This window comes from Cololabis saira, chromosome 8 (genome assembly GCF_033807715.1).
Source record: "Cololabis saira isolate AMF1-May2022 chromosome 8, fColSai1.1, whole genome shotgun sequence".
Taxonomy (NCBI): domain Eukaryota; kingdom Metazoa; phylum Chordata; class Actinopteri; order Beloniformes; family Belonidae; genus Cololabis; species Cololabis saira.
Window position 1 is genome coordinate 24485489 of NC_084594.1, and position 26221 is coordinate 24511709.

General features: G+C 39.0%; 1 protein-coding gene across 1 annotated transcript in view; it reads right to left on the minus strand.

The window, feature by feature from the left end:
* Positions 1-26221, minus strand: part of foxj3 (forkhead box J3) — an 88751-nt gene that overhangs the window by 38717 nt on the left and 23813 nt on the right. The window contains 1 exon segment of the mRNA XM_061727366.1: positions 6849-7347. Within this exon segment, the coding sequence (XP_061583350.1) occupies positions 6849-7169 (321 nt within the window). The 5' untranslated portion in view covers positions 7170-7347.

Sequence of the window (26221 nt, forward strand, 5' to 3'; positions counted from 1 at the left end):
CATTTATTTTAACTCTTTTAAAGCTTAAAGTATTAAGTAGGCCTAATAGTAAACAAAGCAGATATGACACCTCATTCTTGCACTTATATTTTGTTTTATTGTACGTTTTTGAGCAGTGCTGCAAATCTTTGAACATCTAGGAATTTTGTTATCTTGACGATTAGGAGAGAACACTTTCCCAGGCTTTTATCTCCGGCTCTAGATAAAAATGTGTGTGTGATGGGATGTTAAAGTTTTTTGAAAACTAAATTTAGGGAACAAACCTAAGGCTACTGGAGCTCATTCAAAAGCCCCAGGCACGGAAACGGTTTAATAATGGATTTCATTTGGATGACTCATGCAGTCAAAAGAATTCATATTTTTAATACATACCTAGAAAAAAATAAATAAAAAATACAATATAATCTTATATCCATTATTTGTGTCACTTAAGATTCTCAGAAAAACTTTGACAGGTAAAAGATGCCATTAACAAGAACTGGGGTGGCGGGGAGTAGTGACGCATGGTTGTTGCCTATGAGCCCATCTACAAACCACTGTTTCTTTGTTTCCTGTGCTGTAAAGCATCCTGGTTAGAGTGATGTGGTTTCTCTCACTTCTAATGTGAGGGTATTTCTACAGTTGCAACCCACATGCAGGGAGGAATCTGTTCATCTGCGCACGCTATCACTGATCTTGAAAGTGCATGAAGAGCGTAAATCTCCCGCTATGACTAATTCTATTACTTGCGCTTTTACTCAAGCCATCATTGAAATTACGTCAAATCTTTCTCACCTGTCATGACTGTACGTACATGTATAATGAATACGTTTCTATGTAAAATTGCCATGTACAACTATGGTATTGGTCGTTTTCTTTTGTTTCTTCTCGATGAATCTATATATAAATGTTTAAGACATGAAGCCAGAACTAAAATTAAATTACTTTAATACTACTGATGACCACAACGTTCTGGTCCCAAAATAACTATGGCTTTCAAAAGGCATCAACGTCTGTCGTCTAAGGCCACGTTTACACATAGTCGGGTATTTACAAAAATGGGTATTTCCCCCCTCATCAGATCGTTTTCAAAATCTCTTCATTTACACGAACCCGCATACATATGCTGTTAAGGTGCTATGAGCAGCCAAACCTACAGCGGCAGTGTAACGAGAAGCATAAAGTCATGCTAGCCAATCAGAATCCTGGAAAAAAACATCAACAAATAACACGAGTAACTACAGTAGCCAAACAAATTGTAAACACAGGTCGCACACATGACGCTGGTGACGTTTATGTTGCATAATGCAGGGCTTGAAGTAAAAAAAGATCCTGAGCCTGAACTTTTTTCCGGGCGCTGGGGCACATTCGCTCGGCAATTTGGCAAGCAACAAAAATGACATAATTTGAATATTATTTTCCTTCTCACTATGCTTTTGATATCAAGTTTCGCTAGTTGTCATTGTGTTTGACAGGGTATGAGATGACCTACAATCTAAGGGTGCTTTCACACCTGTCCCGTTTGGAGCAGTTGTTCCGAAACAGGGAGCGTTTCCCCCTAAAGATCGGTTAGTTTGGTATAAATGAACACAGCAATCGCGCTCGGATGCGGGACAAAACAAGCGAGCCGAGATCGCCTAGGAGAGGTGGTCTCGACCCGATTCCATTCGAGGGAGCATTGCGTTTGGAGTGAGTCAGCGCAGCCTCCACCACCTTCTCTCCTATTGGACACAACTTTCTCTCTTCTCCCTTCTCTCTCTCTTCTCCCTTCTCTCCTATTGGATGTGCCGAAGATGTCACAGCGCGGCACAGGGAAATTAATAAATGTTCAATTCGGGCAGGCAGGCGCGGTGCAAACCCTGCGGCAGGCGCCGCTGAGCTCGGCGGCAGAGCAATCCACTCTTGCGCCGGTAGCACATACAGGACTGTCTCAGAAAATTTTAATATTGTGATAAAGTTCTTTATTTTCTGTAATGCAAAAATGTCATACATTCTGGATTCATTACAAATCAACTGAAATATTGCAAGCCTTTTATTATTTTAATATTGCTGATCATGGCTTACAACTTAAGAAAACTGTATCGATTTAGCCCCTGAATCGGAACAAAACAAACGGGGCACAGGTCTGAAAGCACCCTAAAAAATGAATATTTTAAATTAAAGGTCATAATGTTATAAGGGCAGGTGAAACTCAGGCAGGCTATAGATAGATAGATAGATGGATAGATGGATAGAGAGAGAGAGAGAGAGAGAGATAACTTCCACTATTTATTTATTTTTATTTGCAAAACACCTACAGTGCAACAGTTGAAGAATAAAAGAGAGGAGGTGAGGGGGTGCTGCTGCTGGGGTTCTCCCTCCTAGCTTGTGTCTCAAGTCCAGTCCTCTTTCCCTTCATAACGGCACAATTGTCCTGTAGAATACTTGTGACTTGTTTTCACTCAAGCTCATAAGACTGCAGGACTAGTTCCAGCATAAGTGCTGAAGCACGGGCAAGATTAACTTTTCTGCTTGCCAGATGTTGAGTTACTCTGGCCGTATCATCATGAAAAAAGTGAAACAAGTACATTCATAATTTTGTCCATGCTCTGGCTGGTGGCTTCATCAATGTTTAATGAAAACACTCTTTTTGAGCTTCTGATAGCCTCTGAGCTTCTGATAGCCTCAGAACAACAAATCAGAGGATGGATGTAATGAGAAAGATGACATTTCTGCCAGAAAAGCGAAGACTTCATGTAAATATATCTAAAAATGGGAGCCAGAGACCCACATGAGTGACAATGACAAATTCAAAGAAAATGTTTCACTTGAAGACAATCAATTTGTATATAAACTAAAAATATTTAAAATAAATAAATGTGCTTTAATTCCCCTTTGTGTTTTCATTTAGACTCTATTATAGGAATTGCATACATAGGAATGTCAACAGCATTTCAGTGTCAACAAAGGTACATAAAGGGCACTTAACTGTAGTTTGTAAGTTATTGACAGGTAGATATTTTAAATATCTTGTAAACCTGTCCTAAAATGTAATAATGGACCTCGGTTGGGCTACTTGGACAGCGGGTGGCGGAAAATTTCCCTTATTTTTAAATCCAAAACTTGACAAGTATGTATGCCATGAGTATTCATATACTGTAACTGGCATGCTGATTAGAAATGGTCAGGTTCGTCAAAGCTTTTTTATCAACAGCTAACTTTTTACATAGATTTACAAGCGGTTGAGCTGTTCAGCAATGAACGAGCACAGACGGATGTTCGCATCACAAACCCGGTCGGCCATTGGCGCCGGTACATCAGCTGTTGCTCCCGGTACCTTCGTGGCGAGGTACAACTTTTTTCCCGCTACTGGCGTACAGTAGCTTTTTAGAGCAGGGCTGTAAAAGCAAGCACCTGGCTCTCTTCTGGCACCAGCTACCGTAACACCTGCCGTCTCCGCCCATTTCTTCCATCCATGCCCAGTGCCATTTAATTTTCAGTCTTTTAGCGGCCAAATCATCCTCTCCCGACTTCATGAATTTTTTCTCTCCATCTTGAAATCGGTGATTCGTATTCCGACAGGCTGAAACACACCGCTCTGCGCCCTGCTGCCGTCAAAGACCCGCCCCAGCTCTACTTCTGATTAGGGATGCAACGATTCGTCAACGTTGTCGACACAAATTGATAATCAAAATTGTCGACAATGAATTCCATTGTCGACAATTGTCGCCAGACGTTTTTTTCCAATTGAGTGAGGCGTCTCACTCCAATACAATCTCTGCGTCTCAGCCGAGCGGTAGCGGTTAAACAAAAATGACTGCGTCCTGTACAGCAGCTGCATGTAACAAAATTTTAAAAGTTTGGGAGTATTTTAGCCTCGATACAGTAGATAAAAAGCTTACTTGCAAGTTTTGCAAAGCAGACCTTGCTATCACGGGAGTATGTTGGTAATGCACGATGCATTTGAAGAGAAAGCACGTGAACGAACGTTGAACGAAACGGACTCGCCTTGGTAAGACATTAAGCCTATTTTGGCTTTAAAAGAGAGCTTTTACGTTATGTCTGACTGTGCCTGAAATTTTTTTTTTAAATTAAATGCATTCAGTCCGAAGAAGAGCCACCGTGGAGCCTTTTCTGCAAAAGAAGCAGACGTGTTCCCTGCAACAGGTGACTGCCCTCACTGAGTCAATACTGCAGCTGATCTGTGATATGAGCAGCTCTCCATGGTTGATGGTGACGGGTTTCAACAAATTCATACTTGGCCTCCAGCTTTTTTAGAATTGCAGTTTTTATTGACTTTGTTAGTTCGAGGTTGTTTTCTTTTTTGACACTCGGTGTGCGACCTGCCATCTTTCTCCCAGTGCGTCTCTCTCCGCTCCGCGCTGTCAGGTGATGACATCACGTTCATAAACTTTATGGAAAGTCTTAAAACGTAGGCTAAAACATATTCAACTATTTAATTAAAACTGAAAATTCAACCACACATAACTGGACATAGAATCAATTTTAGGCAATAAATTACTTTTATTTGATATGTAATTGTTATCTCTTATATAAGTCCATTGCATTTTTTCATGACGGTATTGAAGATGATACCGCTGCTGTTTTTAGACACCGACAGTATACGGTATTACCGTAATACCGCCTAAGCCTAGTCGTCATATAACCATACTTACTTACCATAGGAAAGGGCATATTTTTAACAACATATTAAAAATACAATGCCAGCCACATCACTCAATCTCGACACAGCTTCCTCATTTAAGCATTACTCAAAGTCGAACTGTAACTCAGTGGGTAGAACATCACGTCAATCCTGCCACCAGAATCGGTATGACTCTCATTAGCGCCACCCACTCTTTAATGTATGAAAAGTATGCATTCCCACTGTTGTGACTAAATGTCACCTAAATTCTATGCTTTATTTAAATTTTATTTAAATTGGGTTGGTCAGTCACACAAGACTTATGAGCAATTACGTCCAAATACCTAAAAGAAAAAATAAATTAACTATGTTCACTTCAAAGATTAATCAGTGAAAGAGCAGTCATTGTTTTATTCAAATCTGACATGGTCTGAAGTGAGTCTGACACATAGATCAATAGATAAATTAATTTTCTTCATGTTTGCATGAAGGGGATACTCAAACTCAACTCAAACTCAAAGTAAACCCTGTCAACTTTGTTTGGGGAATCCCCAGTCTGAAAATATGTTATTTGGTGAGTGGCTCAGATTTGAAAGGGTAGTGTGACACCACACTACCCTTCAGAGTAGAATCCATCATCTTCATCTTAATCTCCAATTTCACATCAGCCTGCATTTGCCGTGCCGTGAAAGTGTGTGGTGCAAAAGATGCAACACAGTTTTTAAGAGAGCTGCACCTTGTGCAAGAGGGCGCCCGAGTAGAGTCTAAAATAGCTGCGATGAAAACATTGCTTTTGTAAGTATGTTGCAGACATTTCCTTAAAAACGTAAAAAAAATTCTGTCAGTTTGTGATAAAAGGGCACATCAGCATCAATCCAATTCAACACCACCAAGTCAAGGTACTCCTGGAAGCTCATACCAAGGTGTAGAAAAACATTTGACACTCAATTTTTAACAATGAATTGAATAAAAAAAGTAGAAAGTATCATTAAAGAGGAGGAATGCCTATAACTCAAATCAAGGCAACACGTATACAGCTGTGTTCCTGACAACTAAATAAGGTATAATCAAAGGAAAACAAGGAACAACGGTTACAGAATGAATCAATTAATTTCCATACAAAAGGCCTTTCCACGAAATCTCTAAAAAAAAAACACAATCCATTTCTAATAACACATGTTTTCTCATCTCTCCCCGAGCTACACTCACACACACACCTCCATGCAGCCTGTACACGCCAAATCTTGACGCCCCAGGAAATAGGCTTCATACATCTTGTCTGACTGCAATAAAGCACTGCCTAGGATTCTATTTCCAATAAACGGCAACTGATTGGAAAACTCATTCTAATATCAATTTCCATCTGGGCCCTTTAAAAGGCAATCAGCATAGTTTCATCTCAGTATATCATGGGCTCCTTGAGATGATGACACAGCACTGGCTTTCTCCTTCTGCATAATGGCCTTCTCTTATCAAGGCATCTGCAATGAATAATACCACCCATGAATGGGCTATTTAGTCTGTGCTTGCACAGATAGGGGCCACTTCTCTGAATATTAATCCAGGGTTTTACACTTCATACGCTTCTCTTAGGGCTGCACCATTTTTCATTCAGAGAAGTACAACACTCATGGTTTCCCTTTAAGCTTTCACAACATGTTGAAGATACGAAGCACCCGCAAAACAATGGATTTTCAATTTCAACCCTACACAAATATCAAGAGCTCATCATGAAATGTAAAACCAAAGGAGAACTTTCATAAATGAAGATAAAATTAAAAAGTAACAGATATAGAAATCAAAAGGCGAAAATTCTACACCATATATATGACTGACTGTGGTCTATTTTCAAAAATATTTATATTTATATATATATATATATATATATATATATATAATTAAACAAATTAAAAAAATAATAAATACAATATTGAATAAACTAATATATATATATAAGTATATTTACAAAATCACAGGGGATGACTAAATAAATAATGGAACAATTACATTCTTTTATCCTTGCTTTTACTGTTCATTGTTGTGAAATGCAGCTGTAAATGAACAGCGTGAGTGCATGCATCTCTGTTCAAGCAAACCGCTGCACTGATTTTCCCCTAAAATGAGAAAACTGTGACCCAGTGCAAACATCAAAAGCCCAGGTATAACTTGCGATCATTATTGTTGTATGTGAGCTCCAACAATTCAATCTGCATAGAATTTAGGATAGACGTTTATATTTGCTTACCTTCCAGCCACTGCCCGCTTCCCTGTAGTACGGAAAGTTATCACAGATCCACTGGTAGATTTCGCTCAGTGTCATCTTTTTCTTTGGCGAGCTGTTGATAGCAAATGTGATGAGACTGGCATAGCTGTAGGGAGGCTTGCCATCCTTGTGCTGCTGCACCTCCTCCTGATCCAACGTGGTGTTGTGATCGAGCATAGTACTCTTCTTGCCCATGCCTGGACCGTGGGTATTCTGGGCATCAGCCTTGCGGATGGCTGCCTGCATGGTCAGCTGAGGAAGCCAATCCATGGAGGTCAGGCTGCTCTCCAGCTCCGACGTCATGTTGACGGCAGGCTGGGCAGGAGGGAATGGGGGGAGGGGAAAGGTAGAGGTCCTTACTGCTGGTTCTTGGTGATGGATCAAAAGCACCCCAGGAGTGAAAACGGACAGGGCGGAGTGGGGATGAAGTCTGGACTGCCTCAGCTCAGGACATTAGCATTGCATCTTCTGTGAGTCAACTCTGCAGAAACAGGAGACAGACATGTTTTCATTAGTCAGCCATCTAGTCTTTGATTCATGGAGTAAAACCTGGTAGTGAGGGAATGTAAAATAACATCTCCAAAAATATAGGACAGTGTAAAATGTAAAATGAATAAATAACATAAAATGTATTATTTGTTCATCAAAAATAATAGCTCATTTTCAATTTGACGGCAAAAAAAGTCTCAAAGATGCTTGAGCATTGGGTTCATTCAGAGGAGGTCAGTGGCATGACTGATCTACCAAGCTAGGGGAAGAAAAGAAAATGAAAAAAAACTTAATTTTCCATTTAAATGTTTTTCAATTCTTTAACCATGGATACTGCAGCGCCCTGACTAAAGAGAAAAAGGACCACCTGACTTGCACTTCGTATGGGAGGTCATTGGTGCCTATGGCGTCTGCCGTTTTCACATCTAGAAATGAAACATCAATGCTGAAATGCTTGTTACAGGTTTTAAAACAATGCACACTAGGCCTAGGCGATAAACCGAAAATGTACCGTTACCGACATTCACCGCGATGACTGACGTCAATTTTCCCATGTCTGTAAATTTGGTGTTTTGATTATAAAAATAAAATAAACATCTTTTTGTCTGTTTTGACTGTGTGCATATAGACCATTTTCATTCCCCTTTAAGACGGTGTACAGCGTGTGTGATCACGTGACCCATCCAGTCTGAAAGAGAAGGGAGACCCAAGAAAATGGCTGATGGTTCAAACGAAGAAGCAGCCGACATAACAGGGCTGTCTAGTGTGAGACTCGTGCATTTCAACAAGTTCACACACTCACACCACACATGGCATTTCTTATGCTGAGAAATTAACTTCAGCGCACAGTAACTCCAACAGCCTATCTTACAAATGAGTCACGGCACGCTACTGTGCGCTGAGCTCTCAACTCAGAGCAGCCGTCTGGAGTTACCGGCCAATCAGCCAATCTGAAAATAGAATTTTTTTATTGCTGCCCAAAGGTTATCATACATTTATCATTATCAAGGTAAATATGCCCAATTTATCGTGATATTGATTTGAGGTCAATCGCCCAGCCCTAATGCACACTTCCATCAAGAAAACAACTTTCAGGGAAAGTCTTGTATTGTTCTGCAAGACAATGCTAAACCGCACACTATACCCATTATAAAAGCATGTCTTAACACTAGAGTCATCCAGGCGTTAAGACTGGTTTCTGGTATCTGGTTACCTTCCTCACTTTTAACATTTAATAATCTTTCATGTTCTATATTGAATAAAATATGGCTCTGAGATTTGCAAATCATAGCACATTTACTTTTTACAGGGTCCCAACGTTGTTTTTTTTTGTCATCTGGATTATATGTCAGATACGCTGCAGAGAATGAAAATGGTTAACGGTCTTGTGTCCTTTTAACCTTATTCAGATCCTACAAAGCTGAATCTCTCATTAAATCGTTCACAAAAAACACAGTTGCTTTAAAGCATTTCTATTAAACAGTATATACAGCAGCACATATTTTAGACTCCATATATCTTAAAATAAAATCTCATTTAACACTCATTGAGCACATTTTGGAAGTTGGAGGCAGTGCAAAATTCAATGTCCTGCCCAAGGACACTTCAACACATGACATGGCTAGGGATTTATCCGCCAACCTTCTAGTTAGAAGACAATTCTCTGCAACCATGAAAAAAAAGGGAGACATGAGTGAGAAAGCAGCTCTGTGGAATTTGCACAAGGTTAACAAAGTGTCTTAGTCAAGTATTCTTGTACAGCGCATGCTGGGGATCACAAGCCCACCACTTTCTCCGCCACTCGCTGCTCTCAAAGCTGACTCATAGCTGGGAGTCCATCTGCACGGAGAGTAAATGCCAGGCAATTGTTTTCACAACTGCCAGCCAAATGGGGGAATGGCTCAGGAGGAATTCCAACTCTCTCAAGGGGAGCACACACCACTACTTTCTTCCCTGCAGCTTGCTAGCTTCCCTGCCTCCTCTTCCTCCCCTAAACGGAGCCTCTGCCGTAAACAAGCCAGCTAGCGTCATCTTGCAAACTGCCCACTGTGATATGTGCGTTAGCCGTGTTGTGCAGCATACAGCCAGCCAAAACCTGTCTCACTGTCCCTCTCGGCACACTGCAAACCCCGTCCTAAAATAGATGAAGTAGAAAGGCCAAAAGTTACATGTACTCATTATGTGAACATGAGAATGGTGAAAAACTAAGTATAATGATGAGCAATAAGTCTAAGGCCGGGTGGGGTGGGAGGAACGACTGCTCCTCAGGAGAGTGAGGAATCCTTAAGTTGTGGGGTTTTTCTCTTGATTAAGCCTGCCAACACTAGTGCGTGCGTGTGTGAGAGAGAGAGCATGTGTTAACTTGATTATGCACCATTAAGCAGGGAATAAAACTGTTCTGATGGCACTCAATTGCTCAAATACTGTATCTTGCAAGCATAACATTTGTGTGTAATGACCTGTACTATGGCATTTAACCCGTTTTTTTTTTTTTTTACTTTTCAAAAAAGTAGGTCCTTTTGCATGTTTTTTCACAAGGACATTTGGACAAATAAGTGTTTAAGATCATAGTATATTGGCATCTTGGGAACATGACCTTGGAACAACAACTAAAATCTAAATGTTTAGGAAACAGACTTCAACATTAAAGGTGAAACATGTAATCACACAAAGCTGATATTTCTCCGTCTCTCTGCAAGGACAGTGCAAAGTTCAGAAACATCGGTAATTATGCTTAAGCATCTAAATATGAGATGCATGTGAAATTTAACAGAACAGTATAATTGCAATTGAAACATTGAGGGGGGTGGGGGAATCTGGTCCTCCTGGGACATACAGGCCGCCGGCTGAGCACCGCGGGAAATACAGAGTAGGTTTGAAGCAGAGTACCACATCTATAACTTTGACTGCGATTTTGCTAATGGTGCGCCTTCGAAGACATAAAAATACCTTATTCTTTGGCTTTCAACCTCAGCGAGACTTAGTCTCCTTATTTACTCGTAGGTGTTTAAGTCTGTTTTATTGTGTTGAATTTCAGTTGTTCTTACGTCTAGTTTTATTTCTGTTTTTATTTGTTTTATGTTTCTCATAGCCTTTTATAGTTCTTAGTATTCAGTTATGTGCAGCACTTTGTTTCACCTGTAGTTGTTTCAAAGTGCTTGATAAATAGAGTTGGTAAGGTATAGTTATGTTGACAAATGAATTTAAAAAAACAACTAAAAAAAACAAACTATTCTTAAGAGATGGGGGATTTGCGAAACGCTTCCAACTGAATCAACATAACATGCATTCATCTAGACTGCATTAGATCGTCTTCTGAGGGAGATGTATACGCCTCTGCTTATTACGCTTAATATTGTTCAGATTCGGGTTTTGATACCATCAGGACTGTAATATTATACTACTGTATTAGGGCAGCAAGTAAGATTTTCTTTTTAAGACATTTATCTGTTAAACATTATGGGAGTCTGTTCATTTAGAAGAGACAAAAATGTGTTAATTACCCTCACTTATTCACTCAGTTCCTCTCCATTCTGCACCTTTACTCTTGATTCATTAGTTCTTTATTATGACTGCAAAAAAACGTAAAAATACAGAGGTCATAAAGGCAACTCTCTCAAGTCTGAAGTCATGAGCAGGCTTATTAATTACTTGACTGAACTGACAGGTGACTCATAATCGCTCATAGCAGTTCCCCATCACAAAAAAGAAACAAATCATTCACAAGGTAACCCCACCCTGTAACTGAAATAAAAGGTGACTCATAAGCTGTTAATGACAGCAGGTTTTCCCCAAGAAATTAATATACTTAAATATAACATTTTTGTTGTTTTTTTATATATCAATTTGCATGTTCTCCGTTTGAATTTCTGTAGTACAACTAAAATGCTCCATCTCTCTCACAGGCCACAGGTACAGCTTTTATAGAAGTGCCACACTGTTACTACAGGTGTTACAGCTGACATCTGTTACATATGTTGCTGTGGTGCAGGTGTAAGGATGCTCCGACTGCTCAGCTGGAGACCACAGCTGCAACTCACGATTATTTTGGTAGTTGACTAATCAGTTGATTATTTTGCCAGCTATACAATATATACCAACAACTATTTCCATCATGCCCTCCACATGGCTCGCCACAGTTTATAACAACTCACAGAAGCAATTCAACACTATCGCACGGATGGTGCCTGAAGAGCCAGGCACCGTGGGAACTTGGCATCACAACATCACAAACGTCACGGAGGCTGCTGACGCTGTCTGGTGATGCTGCCTGCTTACTTTTTTAAATTGGACCCGAAAATTATAAATACATAACATTTCAAAATGTATCAATTAATTGCTGGTTGAATAAAACAAATTAAAAAAAAACTGTCTAACATGAAGTGATATTTCATATTACTGGACTCGAAATGAGACACCAAGCTATAACTTACTTTTTTCTTTTAATACCAAAAAATGTCCTCTCCGTTCAAAAGCACAGATTGATGGTTTTCCCTAGCCTACTAATGAAAACGGTACTAGTACCCATATTACACAAAAATAAATTCTTACTAATGCTCTAAATGAATGGGTCAAGCCAATGATGAAGCAAAACAAGCTTTCTGGTGGCCAGGGGAGGTCATGACACAAAGACACAGGTTAATGAAAAGTGATCCACTCAATACATGGAAAGCATGCCACCTGACTGCACGGTAATGATCCAGCTGCTACATAATCTGGAAGGCAAAGATGGTGTCTTAATTAGAGAACATTCGGCAGGTGGCAGGAAGGATAAAGTACAACACAAGTAGGGGTGGGCAAAAATATCGATATGGCAATATATCGCGATACTTTTCCAGCCGATTCAATATCGATATTCAAAATTTGAATATCGATTTTTTTTTTTTTTTTTTTAATCCCCGATCTTTTTCCCATTATATCACCCAGTGCTCCTACCTAAGTGACAGTCCTGGGCATTGCCACTCTCTACCAACCCTGGGAGGGCCCTGCACTGAGCTCAGGTTTTATTTCAGGTTTTATTTCATTTTATAATTTATTTTTTATATAACACAATTGCCTGTCCTTAAAAAATGAAAAACAATGGACAGAGGTTTATTTATTTATGGATTTATATCTATACTGACTGATCACTGTGCCTGTCCTTGGTTTTAGTACCATCTTTCTTGTGTTTATTATCATTTGCCACATAATTAAAGCAACCTCATACTAAATTTAATGTTAATTTCATATGATGTAAATAATATGAAAAACATATACAAATATGTTGTAACTTTAGCTTGTATAGTTATAATAAAACATTGTTTTGACTCAGTTTGTCCCATGAATTGTCACTATAATCTGATGAACGTGCAACTCGGATTTTAAGATCCATCACTATCATCTGATGTACATATATACAACTTGGATTTTAAGATGTGTAATGCATTTTTAAATTTTTCGGTGAACTATGTAGAATATAATAATCGGGATATCGCAATGTGTATCGTATCGTGGCTCAAGTATCGTGATGCGTATCGTATCGTGAGGTCCTTCCCAATACCCACCCCTAAACACAAGTAGTCAGAAAGAAGCCACCCCCCTACTAACATGTCTTCATTACTCAGGCTGAGGCACAGTCAGAGTCGAGACAAGCTCCAGCCTGATGGGACATCAGGATATGACTGTCCACCAACTTGTCTAAGGGTTGGCAAAGAAGTGCACAAGATGCTTGGAAGTTAAGACTTAAAAAAGCAGGGGTTGTTTGTGAAGGGCACAGTTTAGCTAGAGGGTAAAAAGTGGCAATAATTTGCATTCAAAGAGTCTGAGGGTTTAAGCTCCAAGAGCACAAGCCCAAAGGAACAGACATCAATGACGTACGATGTATAGAGCCACTTTGATCTGGCTCCAGAAAAATGGATTCCGCCACTATCATCATTAAAAAATAGTCTGACTTTATTTTTAGAATGAAGCACCAACAGTATTTTCAAGGGCTGAAAGGAAAATGGATGGTCTAATTCACTGTATTCAAAACTCAATTTCTTTATCCTTCAAGGATTAATGACAGATTTGGTTCTGAATGGAAAAAAATGAAAGCATTTTTGAGACATCTTAATTTCCCCAAGTTCTTGACAGGATTTAACAGTACAACTGCCAACAAAGCACTGACAGCAAATCAGCAATTGTGTTTTGTGTCTCAGCTACAAAGCCTGAAGTGGTTCAGTCAAACTGACAGCATGGCTTTTATACATGTGCTCGGCTTTTATTCAAGGATCCCCATGAAGAAACAAGCTGAGTAATAACCAGGGATTACTCAAGACAGCATAGCACATTACGTCAACTTCATCATGTTTAGCAAGTATGTACAGAGATGCAAGTCAGCAAGTGCGTCATACAAATCTGCGCTATTCCTCTTCTCTATTGCAAAATTGATGTCTGTACTTAACAAGCACTTAAAATTTTAGTACTCTGAACAATGCACAGTCCAGGGTGAAATTAATATTTCAACTCTGGTAGTGCTACTGTGAGTGGCACTTAAACATCTTCAACATTTTACACAATGATAGGAAACATGAAAATAATTTCTAGTTACTAAGCATTTTTAATAGCATTGGTATGCTTCATATAAATTGTGAGTCTGGTTAAATAGACAAAACTGCCATGAGATCAAGAAAAGATGAGAATACCCATATAGCAGGGTGTTCAATCAATTTTATTGATTGGTTCAAATGTATAGTTTATGGCAATGTTTGAAAAATGTAAAACAATTCACTTTTATCAACAATAATCACTCGCAGTTCGATAACCGTTCTCTTCAGGCAAAAGACAATTCTACAATATAGCTGTCAGCATTGTTAAGAGAGAGGGGGGGTTGCCTGCTTTAGTTTGTTTATTGCCATCAATAGTTCATGGCACCTGAAATTAAAAGCCCTGTAAATGTATTTTAGTGTGTTAAACAAGAGGCAGGTTAGTGTGAGACTGTTGTGCAAACTGCTGTCTTCTGTAAAATTTGTCTGCAGTCCATGGCAAGGTAACTAATGGTAGCAGCATCTTAAATGAGGGGGAGAAGTCTGTGAGAGATGTTCAAGACGGGTGAACCCGTAAAACATGCGCTAAGAGCATCAATTTTCCAGTGTCCCATTAGTTAGCTAAACCCGGTGGAACGCCATCACAGTCACGTTACATTACTGTACCAGACATTAAAGCTCGAGTTCACCCAAATGCTTATCAAGCTAAAACTTAAGTATGACAGTTCACATTGAACTTATTCATTAAAATATCAAAGTCATCTTCACTTAATCATTTTATACATATTTTTTAAGGCTGTCACTAATGATCGATTATTTTCTACATTACTCGATTAATATAACAATTATTTTTTTAGATTAATCTTTTTTTTTTTTCAAATTCTTTCCCTTAAAGGAGCTTGAGGCAAAAATAAGAAATGAGACTCATTAGCGCCACGACGACCGTCGGGGGTACTGCAGCCAACGGCGAAGCCGGCACGGGAGAACGCGCATGCAGCGTCATTTGACGTCACATCCGCAGGACAGCGCGGGAAATTCGGGCCCAGAATTGCAGCGCATTTTGCAGTACACAGCCTGTTCAAGGCAAAGGAGAGATACACTAGAGGGCTCATTCTTTTTGGTTTGGAACGCTTCATCTGACATTATTACTAGAAGACTTAAAACGTATACACATTTTTTTCATAAATCCTGCCTCAAGCTCCTTTAAATGTCAATAAATACTACATTTCACCATTCTCACAATTTTTTACTTTAAAATGTAAAAAAATAAAATAAAATTTCATACATAAACCTGACGCAAAAGTGTCTTAGGGCATCATTTGGTTTAGTCAGAACAATCTCCATAAATTCTAAAATAATTAATTCAAAGCTCTAAAAGTGTAAAACACTATATATAATTCTAACATAAATTCTGCCCAATGTTGTGAGTTTCAATGGTTTTCCATCACAAGCATAAACACTGCACAATTCACGTTGAATATGTAGTTACTTTTTTTAAACTTAAATGATCTTTTACCAGGTGATCGCAAAAAGAGGGATGTATTTTTGCCAACTGTTATATTGACAGACAGCACAAATATGACATAATAGAAATTAATATTGTTTAGTTTTAAGTGCTCAAAAAAAGACACCCAAATAGGCTGGAACACTTTGAACAAGGAAAGCTGTTAGCATCATCGTTTCATTTTTTACACCAGAAAATGATTAAACCACGACTTACACGTAAAAACTATAAAACAACAACCTACATTTATGCAGCTAATGCGTTTCCTGTCAATAATTATGTACATTTTTATATATTATTTTAGTGTCGTCACTTTAAAGTTTGAGAACCGCAGGATGTTTTCTTGAGATGCTCACGCATGGCGGTTGTGCTGCTGTGATACGATATTTCGATTTTACTGAGCGGCTTTAAGAGGTAGAAGTTTAATTCGATTAACGTATGCTACTTGTACTCGCCATTGTCAGTGTGTTGTGTACATGCGGCATGCAACGCATTTTATGCAAGTCAACGTTTTACGTCGTCGTTTTTTAAGGCAACGCAGGTTTAATATTTTTTATAAAATCAAATATTTAATTTTGAAACCATATCATCTAGCCCTAATCCATGAGGACTGTGGATAAGGCAACTATGCTGCAACAAGAATCCATCCAAACATCCACTGTCTGGTTCGGATCGGCCACCAAACTAGACAGGCACAGACTGCAACGGACAATTAGGTAGACCCTCCAGAAAAACGCGGGCAAAAATCCTTGATTCCGCGGGCTAAAATCCTTGATTCCGCGGGCTAAAATCCTTGATTATGCGATTAAATGTGGGGGTTTTTTATGTGCTTTTATGCGGTGAAATTGCGGAATATGCTGGAAGTTGCGGAACATGCGGGAACTCGTGGAATATGCGGAAAGTTGCAAAATATGCGAAATATGCAGGAAGTTGCGGATTCGGCGCTGAGCTCTTCCCTCTTAAATTCAGCGGGCTGTCTCGTCTGATCTGAGCTCGTAAGAGAAAAAAAAAGGAGAGCAGGTGGAGAGGAGAGGGGCGGGGGCGGCCCGGGGGCCGGCCGCCTCTCTCCCTCCAGCCCGCGGCTCAGTGCTCGGGTGATTGCCGGTCGCACCGGCGCGACGAGGGGGACGAGCCGGAGCTCCGTCACCCCACACGTCTGCCGCCACTATCCCCCAAGTGGATGGGAGCTCCGCCTCCGCCGGCCCTCGCGGGCGCAGTGGTGCGCGGTCAGCGCGGAGACCTGAGTCCACCGGCAGCCTGTCCCACCGCGCAAGCGGGGGGCGCGGCTGCCGGTGGACTCTCTTTTTCCTCTCCCTTTTTCCTCTCACCCCCGCGGGTGAGAGCTGCTGTTTGGGGGGTGGCGGTTTCTGGGAGGGGTGCGGAGGTCCCCGGGCGGGTCCCGCACGTCGCGACCGGGCGTCCTGACATGTCACTCACAACACTCCCCCCTTTTTCCAAACGTTATGCGAAAATGTGCGGTGATGATGCAGTGAAATCAAGCGAGCCCCGCATAATTTGCATATTCAGCGCGGACATATGCAATATTAACCCCAGTAAAAGTGATTTTTCTGCACCAGACATTGAAATCCACGGAAGGTCTGTAAATCCACGGACAGCGGTGAAATCCGCGAAAGGTTCCGCGATCACGGAATCGCGGATTCCTGGAGGGTCTAATTAGGTCTGCGGAGAGGATAATCTGGACTAACCTCCCATCTATCCAGGACCTGTACCGGTCCAGGACCAGGAAACGGGCAGGTAACATCTCTGCAGACCCCTCGCACCCAGGACACGGTCTGTTTGAACTCCTCCCCTCTGGACGGCGCTACAGAGCTCTGTACGCTAAAACCTCCAGACAGAGACAGTTTCTTCCCCCAAGCTGTTGCTCTGATGAACTGTCATCCCTCATAGTCTCAGAGTAATCAATCACTGTGCAATAATAATAACAACAACAACAACAACCACAATCATATGCTGTAACAATGCACCTTTTCAACAACCATCTCTATATATATATATAATTTGCCTATTGCCTATTTACAGCACAGTGAGCGAAAATAACAGAGTCAAGTTCCATGTCTTGTTTGACCTGACTTGGCCAATAAACATGATTCTGAAACTCACAAAGCGGGGTACACAGAAAGATTATCAGGTTGTTTTTTTCACAATTTGCCCCTTCCCGACCAACTCCCCATTATCTTAAATCGTAAAAGATTATCCTATCAGATTATCCTGTGAACTGAGGTGTGTTAAGAGTGAATTTGTCCCGATAATCGGCTCCAAAACTGGCCGGGGCTGACAATCACAAGTATTAAACTTGTTCGATATAAATATATAAATGCCCAACTTTTTATCTTCATTTGTGGGGTCTCTACAGAGAAAAACTCTCTTTAGATGTTTAAAAAAAAAAAATCCTTATGTGTGTTCCCCCGCTTAATCTCTGATGTGGGTCTGAAGCGGTGCAACTGACGATTTTCAAAATATATTCTACAAAAAACACATCAGATACTTTGCCTTACCACTCTTATGTCACTTCACTGCATATCATTAGTATGACAAAATGTAGTAAACAACTTTGTTACCAGCTGCGGAGACCAACAAATACCCTGTGGCAAACCTTAACTTTTGCTGGGTCTTTAAGAAATCCCCACAAAATCCTGCGTCTTCCATTGAAGTAGTCTTAATTTTGTATTGTGACATTTTTGAACACACCTGTGCATTGTGCCAAGGTATGATGTTTCGATGAGCCCTTATATCCGGCAAAGTCAAATTTCCTGTCTGGTTAGAAACTTTCCCAAGCCAAAAAAAGAGACGATTGAACTAGAAAGTTAAACACTTTTCAACCATTTTGAATCCTTTTATCCCTCATTTATAAAGCACTTTTTCAATTTTTCCATTTAAAAGACAGCAATTTGTTATTTATTACCAAAACAATGAATGATTATTACAGAAATAATACAATAAAGATGGAAAAATACAGCACCAAGATGTCGTGAACATGTTGACTTACGCAGTGGCTCGTAAATGTTCCTAAAATTTGTCAAGGGTGGGAAATCTGTCAAGCCTTGCATTTGAATCTGCTTCCTCAACAGCAACCAATAATCCAATTTAGCAGGTCTTTCCTAACTGACCAAGCCAAATAAAGAGCAGGTCTGAAAATATAAAACTACAACCTGGCCAAAATCTCCTGGTCTTCACATACATTTTGTGATTTACACCTCAGACTGCAGTACAGCCTAGGAGTGCTGTCATCTCCAGAAATACTTTGGCTCTGATGTGGGGTGGTGTCATTGGTGGACAGAAGTCTCATTACAGACAGAAGATGGACTACTTTGTAGAACAGTGTGCAGGGTGCCATCACCTAATCATGAGCATGAACCAGACCAAAGGAAATAACTGTAGATTTTAGGAGGACTGTGAATATTCTGAGCACCATTTCGATCAATGAAGAAGTTGAGGTGGTGTAGGACTACAGAATAAAGATATTTACATTAAGAACAGAAATTATGGAAAATGCAACACTAAAGCCGTCTACAAAAGAGGTCAGGCATACTTTCCTTTAGAAAATGTAGGTCGCTCAATGTTTGTGGCAAATTGTTGCATATCTTCTGTAAATCTGAGGTGGAGTGTCCAATTTTCTTTGCCACCATCTGTTAGTGCAGCAGCATTAGAGCCAGCGACTCAGAAACTGAACAAGCTGAAAAGAAGGCAGACTCCATACTGAGGAGTTCTCCGGAGCACCTGGAGCTGATATGTCCTGACAACACAGTGTCTGAACATTATACTGATGAAACAGGATCTTCAGTTGGACACTTTTAAATCTGCCCTGTAATATGGATTGGTACAGAAGGTCATTCCTGCCCACAACAAATAACCTTTCAAAAAAATTATTCTGTGTTTCTTTCTTAAAACTGTATTTATAGAGACATCTATGCATTTTGGAGCATCTATGTTCTTTGGATCGTACCGTTTTGTCAACGATGATAGAAAACCTTTTTATTTAGTCACCCTTTTAAGCTTCCTCTGATATTCAGAACACCTTACTGATATTGTGCTATAGATCTTCCCCAACTAGTGAAAAGCTCCACACCAAAGTCAAGCTGATATAACACAAGTATGTCTGTGGCTGAACCAGTAGACACATGATGCATTTATCTGACCAAAAATAATTAATAAATAAATAAATAAAAAATTGCAATTTCTGAGAAAGTGCACTGCTGGTCACTGGTCAAGCTGGAAATTGTCCAATTCCTTTCCCTAGCAGAGGGAACTATACATCCCTATTTCTGCATGTGAATGAAAGCCAAAAACATAAAAAAGACATTCTTTAATAAAAAGAAACCATGCATACAGTACTTGGACAAAAAGTTTTTTTCTATAGGGGCCTATGTATATATCTGTTAAACCAATAATACAAAGGTTTTACATTTATAATTTTTTTTTTATTTGCTCCATCAAAATCGGTATATAATCCACAAACTCAGAGTCAGGAAGGCAGTAAATATTTAAAGAAGTTGGTTTGCAATTTGAAAATTGATTTTTTTTTTCTTATTAAGGTAAAATAATCCTAGTTCAGTAATAGATAAGGCAGATTATTATCACATCAGGGTTATCATTGCATTAATAATGCTCCTCATTTAGAGCAACATTCACAGTTGAGTCAGTGAGTGTCGTTATTGTGTTATATAGGGCTGGGGATCGATTCAAATATCAAGAATCGATTCGATTCCGATTCTTAAGATACAGAATCGATTATAACGATCCGATCTTTCCGATTCAATCCGATATTGATTTGGGTTACTGTTAATAAAACATTTTTTTCAGCTGTTGAATGATTGATATGACTGTAGTTTTGCAACATATTAATACTAGTACTATATTGAGATTCAACAGCAAGTATTGGCAGCTAATGATGCTGTAAGGACCAATCAGCTCCCAGAATGCTGATAGAACTGCTTTCAGAAACATCGTGTGGGTCAGAATTATCAAACAGATCCAGGGCAGCAAACAGAGATCGCTTTTTATTTTTTCCCCATTTATGAGAATTTGCTTTTTAACATTTATGCAAATGTAACCCCAAGACAGTATAATAAAGCAAATAAATATAGACAATGTATGCAATTATAACTGAAAACTTTAATGTTTTCATACCTTTAAACATATTTAAAGGCAAAAACATGGCACCAGTTATTCTCGTGTCCAACAAAATATTCCTTTTTTGGGCATAAACAAAAAAGTACCAAAAGTTGTAATGTAATGATGAAAAAAAAAAAAAAAAATTTTTTTTTTTTTTAAATCGATCTTTAGACATATGAATCGATTTTTAGGAATGAATATGAGAATCGATTTAAAATCGGAGAATCGATTTTTTCAACACAGGCCTATTGTTATATTCAATTATACTTAACTGTGTAATATAATGTAACATACTGACATGCACTGGTAATGATCTAGTATCTTGCTTTTCATTTTAAATTTGTTTTATTTCCCATTTAGGTTGCACTTGTTCAGTTTTCATTATAATCAATGTAAAATATATATTTATAATGTCATATTCCACTATAGTGACCATGTTTTATTCTTAACCTACAACATCTATCTGCTATTATCTCTTTTACATACCTGTACACTCGTCTCATTTCCTCTCCGAGCTATTCAGCTCAAATTCTCACTCCCACTTGCAGACAGAAGACTGCTGATAGGTACCAGACCACTGCTCTCCTGCACTTATCTGCAATTTCGGCGATTAATCCCCTTTTTCTGTGGTCATGCATCAGTCACATGTAACACTCAAAAAGCATTGAAACCTGTGATGCCCATTTTGTTATGTATACTTCTTCAAAGATGAAAAAATATGAATGAATGCTGCATTAAAACCAATGTCAATGGGATTCAAACAGATCACAATAAACATTTACTGTGTTAAAAGGGTGGCCAATGTTTAGTTCATATTGAGAGCAAAGAAAGAGCATGACAGAGCTCATTATAACTAGAATCTTCCTGTAATGTGATGGTAACTTGGCAAAAGGGAGGGGAAACACTAAGCATGCTCCTTCTGTTATGTCTGAAGACTTGGCACATGCACTCACAACAACAACAGTGATGTAACCTGGTAACAAGCCTTTGGCATCTGCACTCAACCGAAACCTGGGTCATACCTTCCATATCAACAGCTTTATATCCAGCGTGGGAGAAGCCCTTGTTTTCCTAGCAATTGCAAAGGTTACAAATAAAAAGGGCTGGGAACTCTACTCACCTGCCCTTCAGTCAAAATGGGCTCATCACTTTTTCCACTCCTCCAGGCAAAGGACTTGAGTTATTTTTGAGATATCTCATACTAAAGTAGCTGTGTGTCTCGGTATTGTGTTTGCACGTGAGCTGTGTAATCATGCAGCGAACTACCCTAGGCCTCATCTTCATTAAAAAACAAAAAGTGGGTAACAGCAATTCCAAGGCAACAGCTTTTAATGTCAGTCTTCATTCTCAATTAAAGGCTTAATGGTTCTGCTGAAATCACCCCCAGGAAGAAAGCATTAATAACCCAGTCCTTACTTGCATTTTTAGGATGTGTCAATTATCGCTTCACTGCTCACACGGCTGGGCACATTGTTCAGCCTACTACACCATAAAAAGACTGCCGGCTGCCAATTGAGGCCTTACAGAAAGAGCATATAAGCTTTACATTGTAATCCAAGTCTAAGTGTTATTAGTATTCTACATTTTCTTAAAATAGTTTTTTTAAAGATGCAACAAGACTGACCTTGCTGCTGTTTTCTTTAAGAGGAAAAATGGCATGCATGCTCTTTTTGCTCCCTTAGTCCCTCAATCCCGCTTCACTTATAGTTCAGCAAATCAAGTCCATAATTATTGTGCCAATCAATCACATCTGCTGTGGAGCAGTTAAATGCTGAGGAGAGAGTCATGAGCCCTCAAAGCCTAACGATTATTGAAACCTAAAAATATATATATATCTTTATAAATAAAAAAAGTAATACAAAAAAAGTGAGAGTGACTCCTTTCTTTTACTAGTCAGTGGCAAATAAGAAGAGGCTTCCTTATACGAGAGAAAAAGCTGCTCCAAATGGACAGACATGCCAGACACAGGGACAGAGATCAGAGTCAAAGATCATAGACACCTGTCTGGAGATCAACTGACCTGCTCCAGGCTGTCTGGAGAGGTTGCAGAACCAGTAACAAGGTTTGTACCCTGCAGCAGATGCAGCTACACTAAGACAGAGGTGTGGATAGATTGTGAATAGACACAGAAGTGATAAATATTAGAGAGATAGTCTCTGTAGTCAACTTCTTTCCATGTTGACATGGTATGGTTATGCAATATAAATGTGTACATGTGGAGAGAAGCGTCTAGACAGTAGAGGCATGCACAAGCCAACAGCTCACTGTCAATCTAGAAGGTCAAGTTAAGGGAAGAAAAAGACACGCACACACACAAAATTCCAGTAATTGAGTCTTTTCAATGAATCAGATTTTTCTTTTTTTTCCTTTTTTTGTGAGAGAGTTTCTGTGTTTAACAGCTTGCATGGGAGGTGCCCTTTGGTGGCCTTTGTTTTGGAGGTGGCAGGGGTATCCTGACACCAACCATGCAAACCCAATTATCCCAGTGCCAAGGCCCGGGGGCCGCATTAACACAGTTCCCCTGGGAGGTTGACTCCATGCCAGCCTGGCAACCAGCAAGATCCTGCTGCTGAATCACAAGTACACCACTTAAGGAACTGGCAAGCAAAGCACTTGGTGGCAATCTTGTGATCCTTTCCTCATCTGCACTGACTAAATCCAACGTTTTTGTCAGTGTTAAATACAGAACCAGTGTCTGGGGATTACCCCGAAACAGTCTGAGCTAACAAAGCTATCCATTTTCCAATTTAAAAACATGCAGCCGGGACAGTTATGATCCATCTAGGAGTACAATCTATTTTAACTGATTAAAAGACAAAAATAAAGTCACCACATTGAAGCACTGAATACAAAACAACAACATTGCTCTGAAAGGTCATTCTTCACAAGGGCAAATGTTACATACTACAGTTTTTTTTGTTGGTTTTGTTTATAAAGAGATTTCAGTCCAAAATGAGTTCTTTATTAAATCAAGTCTTTATCAGCAGGATTTCAGACAATTTCAGTGTATTGTTTTGGATATTGCAAAGTTTTGACGAAATAAAAAATTACATTTGAAATAATGCAAGAATTCCAACACAAATTTAGATGTTTTTAAATGAAATATAATAATAATAAATTATTATTATTAATAATAATAATCATAATATTACCGTAATATTAATATTAATATTACAAACGTTTAATTGAAAATCATATTTCATATGTCAGGCTTTAAAGGGTTTAACCAACTTACCAAGTGGTGTAAAAAGCAAAACAAATGCTCAGATGGAAAAAGAAACCAACTTCTCTCCCAAAGAACATGTTTGAAGTGCCTGCTCTATTCCTACATAAAAGGCTTCAGACCTTCCGCTATACTTGATGCTACTTTAAATGCTGGCCCTGCTCTTCCAGCAGGACCAGCAATCCCTCACCCCCACCCCATGTACCCACACTGCATTTTGTATGTGTAAAGTTAAAGGTTTAAGGACAATTTTCCTTTCGTGAAATTTTAAGGCCAAGCAATTTACCATTTAATCAAGAAATTCTTTGGAAGTTTAATCACAGACATAATGTGTGTGTTAATCAATAATAGAAATCAATCCTGAGTCAAATGCATAATTAAAATTTTCTTAACATAATAACAAGATAAGATTGTTGGGTCCAGTGAATAGCACATATTTAATCCCCGCTAAGTGTACTGTGATTCTAAGGGGACATGTGTCTACTGCTTGAACTCAAGATATAACGTGGCACGGTTCACTGTGTACGTACAATTCCCTTCAGAGAAAATGTGTGATAACTTATTTTCATGTGTAAAGGTGTGTTTAAAAAAATAAATAAATGAAAATTATAAAACATGCTTGAATTACCCAAGCGCAAGTTAAATGAATTACCCGAATGTGTGATGCACGTTCTGAGAATGCAACATAGAGCAGGAATCTGTTCATGAATTTCAAAGACAATGGATCAGCACCGGCAGCTGGAGCTTAGAAAATAAACTGCATGAATGGACACACTGAAACAAGGCATCTTCTGTCATGCAAACAAGAACAAAGTAAAAACTAAATTCAAATTTTGTTGAAATAGGTTACAATTTTTAATTAATTTAATCTGCTAGATGTTCCACACACATAAAGCCTAAAATGCTGGAGATATAATTCAAATCTTTTTTTGCCTTTTAAATCAATATTCAATCTCTCAGAAATAATTAACAGCATATTAAAGAGTTTACTGCCTGACAGAGCTGGATGCCTCTAGATCATTAAGCTGTTAAAATGCTGCTCTTTGACTCCTCGTGCCGTTTTACTGGTTTACTGCGTCTCTGTGCAGACCTTTAAAATGCTCCTGAAGTCGCAGTACCTGCACACAGTAACACAGCCCACCGATAACATCCAGTATGTGTGGTATTTTTACAAACCTAGTTTAAAACTGGTCACACAAAAGCAGTTGGAGCTTGATGAAGGAATGTGTATGTGACAAACCTTTTGAGTTTACTGACTTTAAAATCTTCATGAGAAATAAAGCAACCTATATTTGTCTTTTTAGTGGGGGTATTTTAAGGGAGCAACGACTGGCCACCAATAGCAGTTTCAGCCCAAGAACATCCCCATAGAAAAATGGGGAAAAACGAGTTTCCTACAACACACTGAGATAATGGCAAACTCCATACTTACAACATGGTTGCAGCACTCACCTGTGTGATGCAATGATTTTTAAATCTGCATTTGTTTGCAAGGGTCTACGGGAGAGCCAAAAAATGTTTCACTCACACAGAGACACAAAGTCATGCTGAGCTAAATAATTCAAACAATCACGTAAGTAGAGACATTTTAAATTGAAACAGTTTACACAGTGCTGCAGTACAAAACGAAACCATTGAACTGGACGGGCATTGAACTACGGTAGGTTCCTTTCCGTATAAAGTGCTGTGAGATGACTTATGTTGTGGATTGGTGCTACAAAAATACACTGAATTGAAAAACATTGAAATTAGCTGTTAAATTTAACGCCCTTGTTGAATCTACCTGCTTGCTAATCTCCCAGACAACTTCCATTGTAATTCAAGGGCAGCTGGGCTTTCATAAATTCTTCAGTGAGGACAAAAAAAATAAGAGTGTAAAGAGACGTGAAAGTGAATGTGACTACATCATAACTAGGAATAACTACCCTAATTTTTTTGTTTTAACATGGAACAGAGAGCAATCAGTGTCTCTACCTGCTCACTCAGCTCCGTCCCACATAATTTCAATGTATTTGGTTTCCTGGAGACAATGTTGGTATTTATCTAGGTGTGGATAAGAGGGTAAGGTAACAAGAATCATTGTTGGTTTAAGGCTCTGCACTCAAAATACCTACAAGCAAAGAAACAGATTAATCACTGTAAGCCCACTGCCTTTATGAGATTCACAACAGGTCATCACAAAACCAAAGGATTTACCATAATAAACAGAAAAACACAAGTTAAAAGTGAAGCGCTCGAGGCCTAGAGTTAAAAGTTTTTGGCTGCCACAACCCAATTTATGAGGCAAGATCTGATGGCAACTTTAATATATTTTGGCACTCAGCATCTAATACCTTTGTTTAAAAATATTTATGCAAATAATGGATTTCCTACTGAGCTCAAAATCAGCCTTAAAAAAAATAAAAACAGAAAAAAACATGAATGCTGTACAACATAACAGATAAATTAAAATAAACCAAAAACAAGACACATTTTCAAAAAGTGTTTCTCTAATTATGTAAAT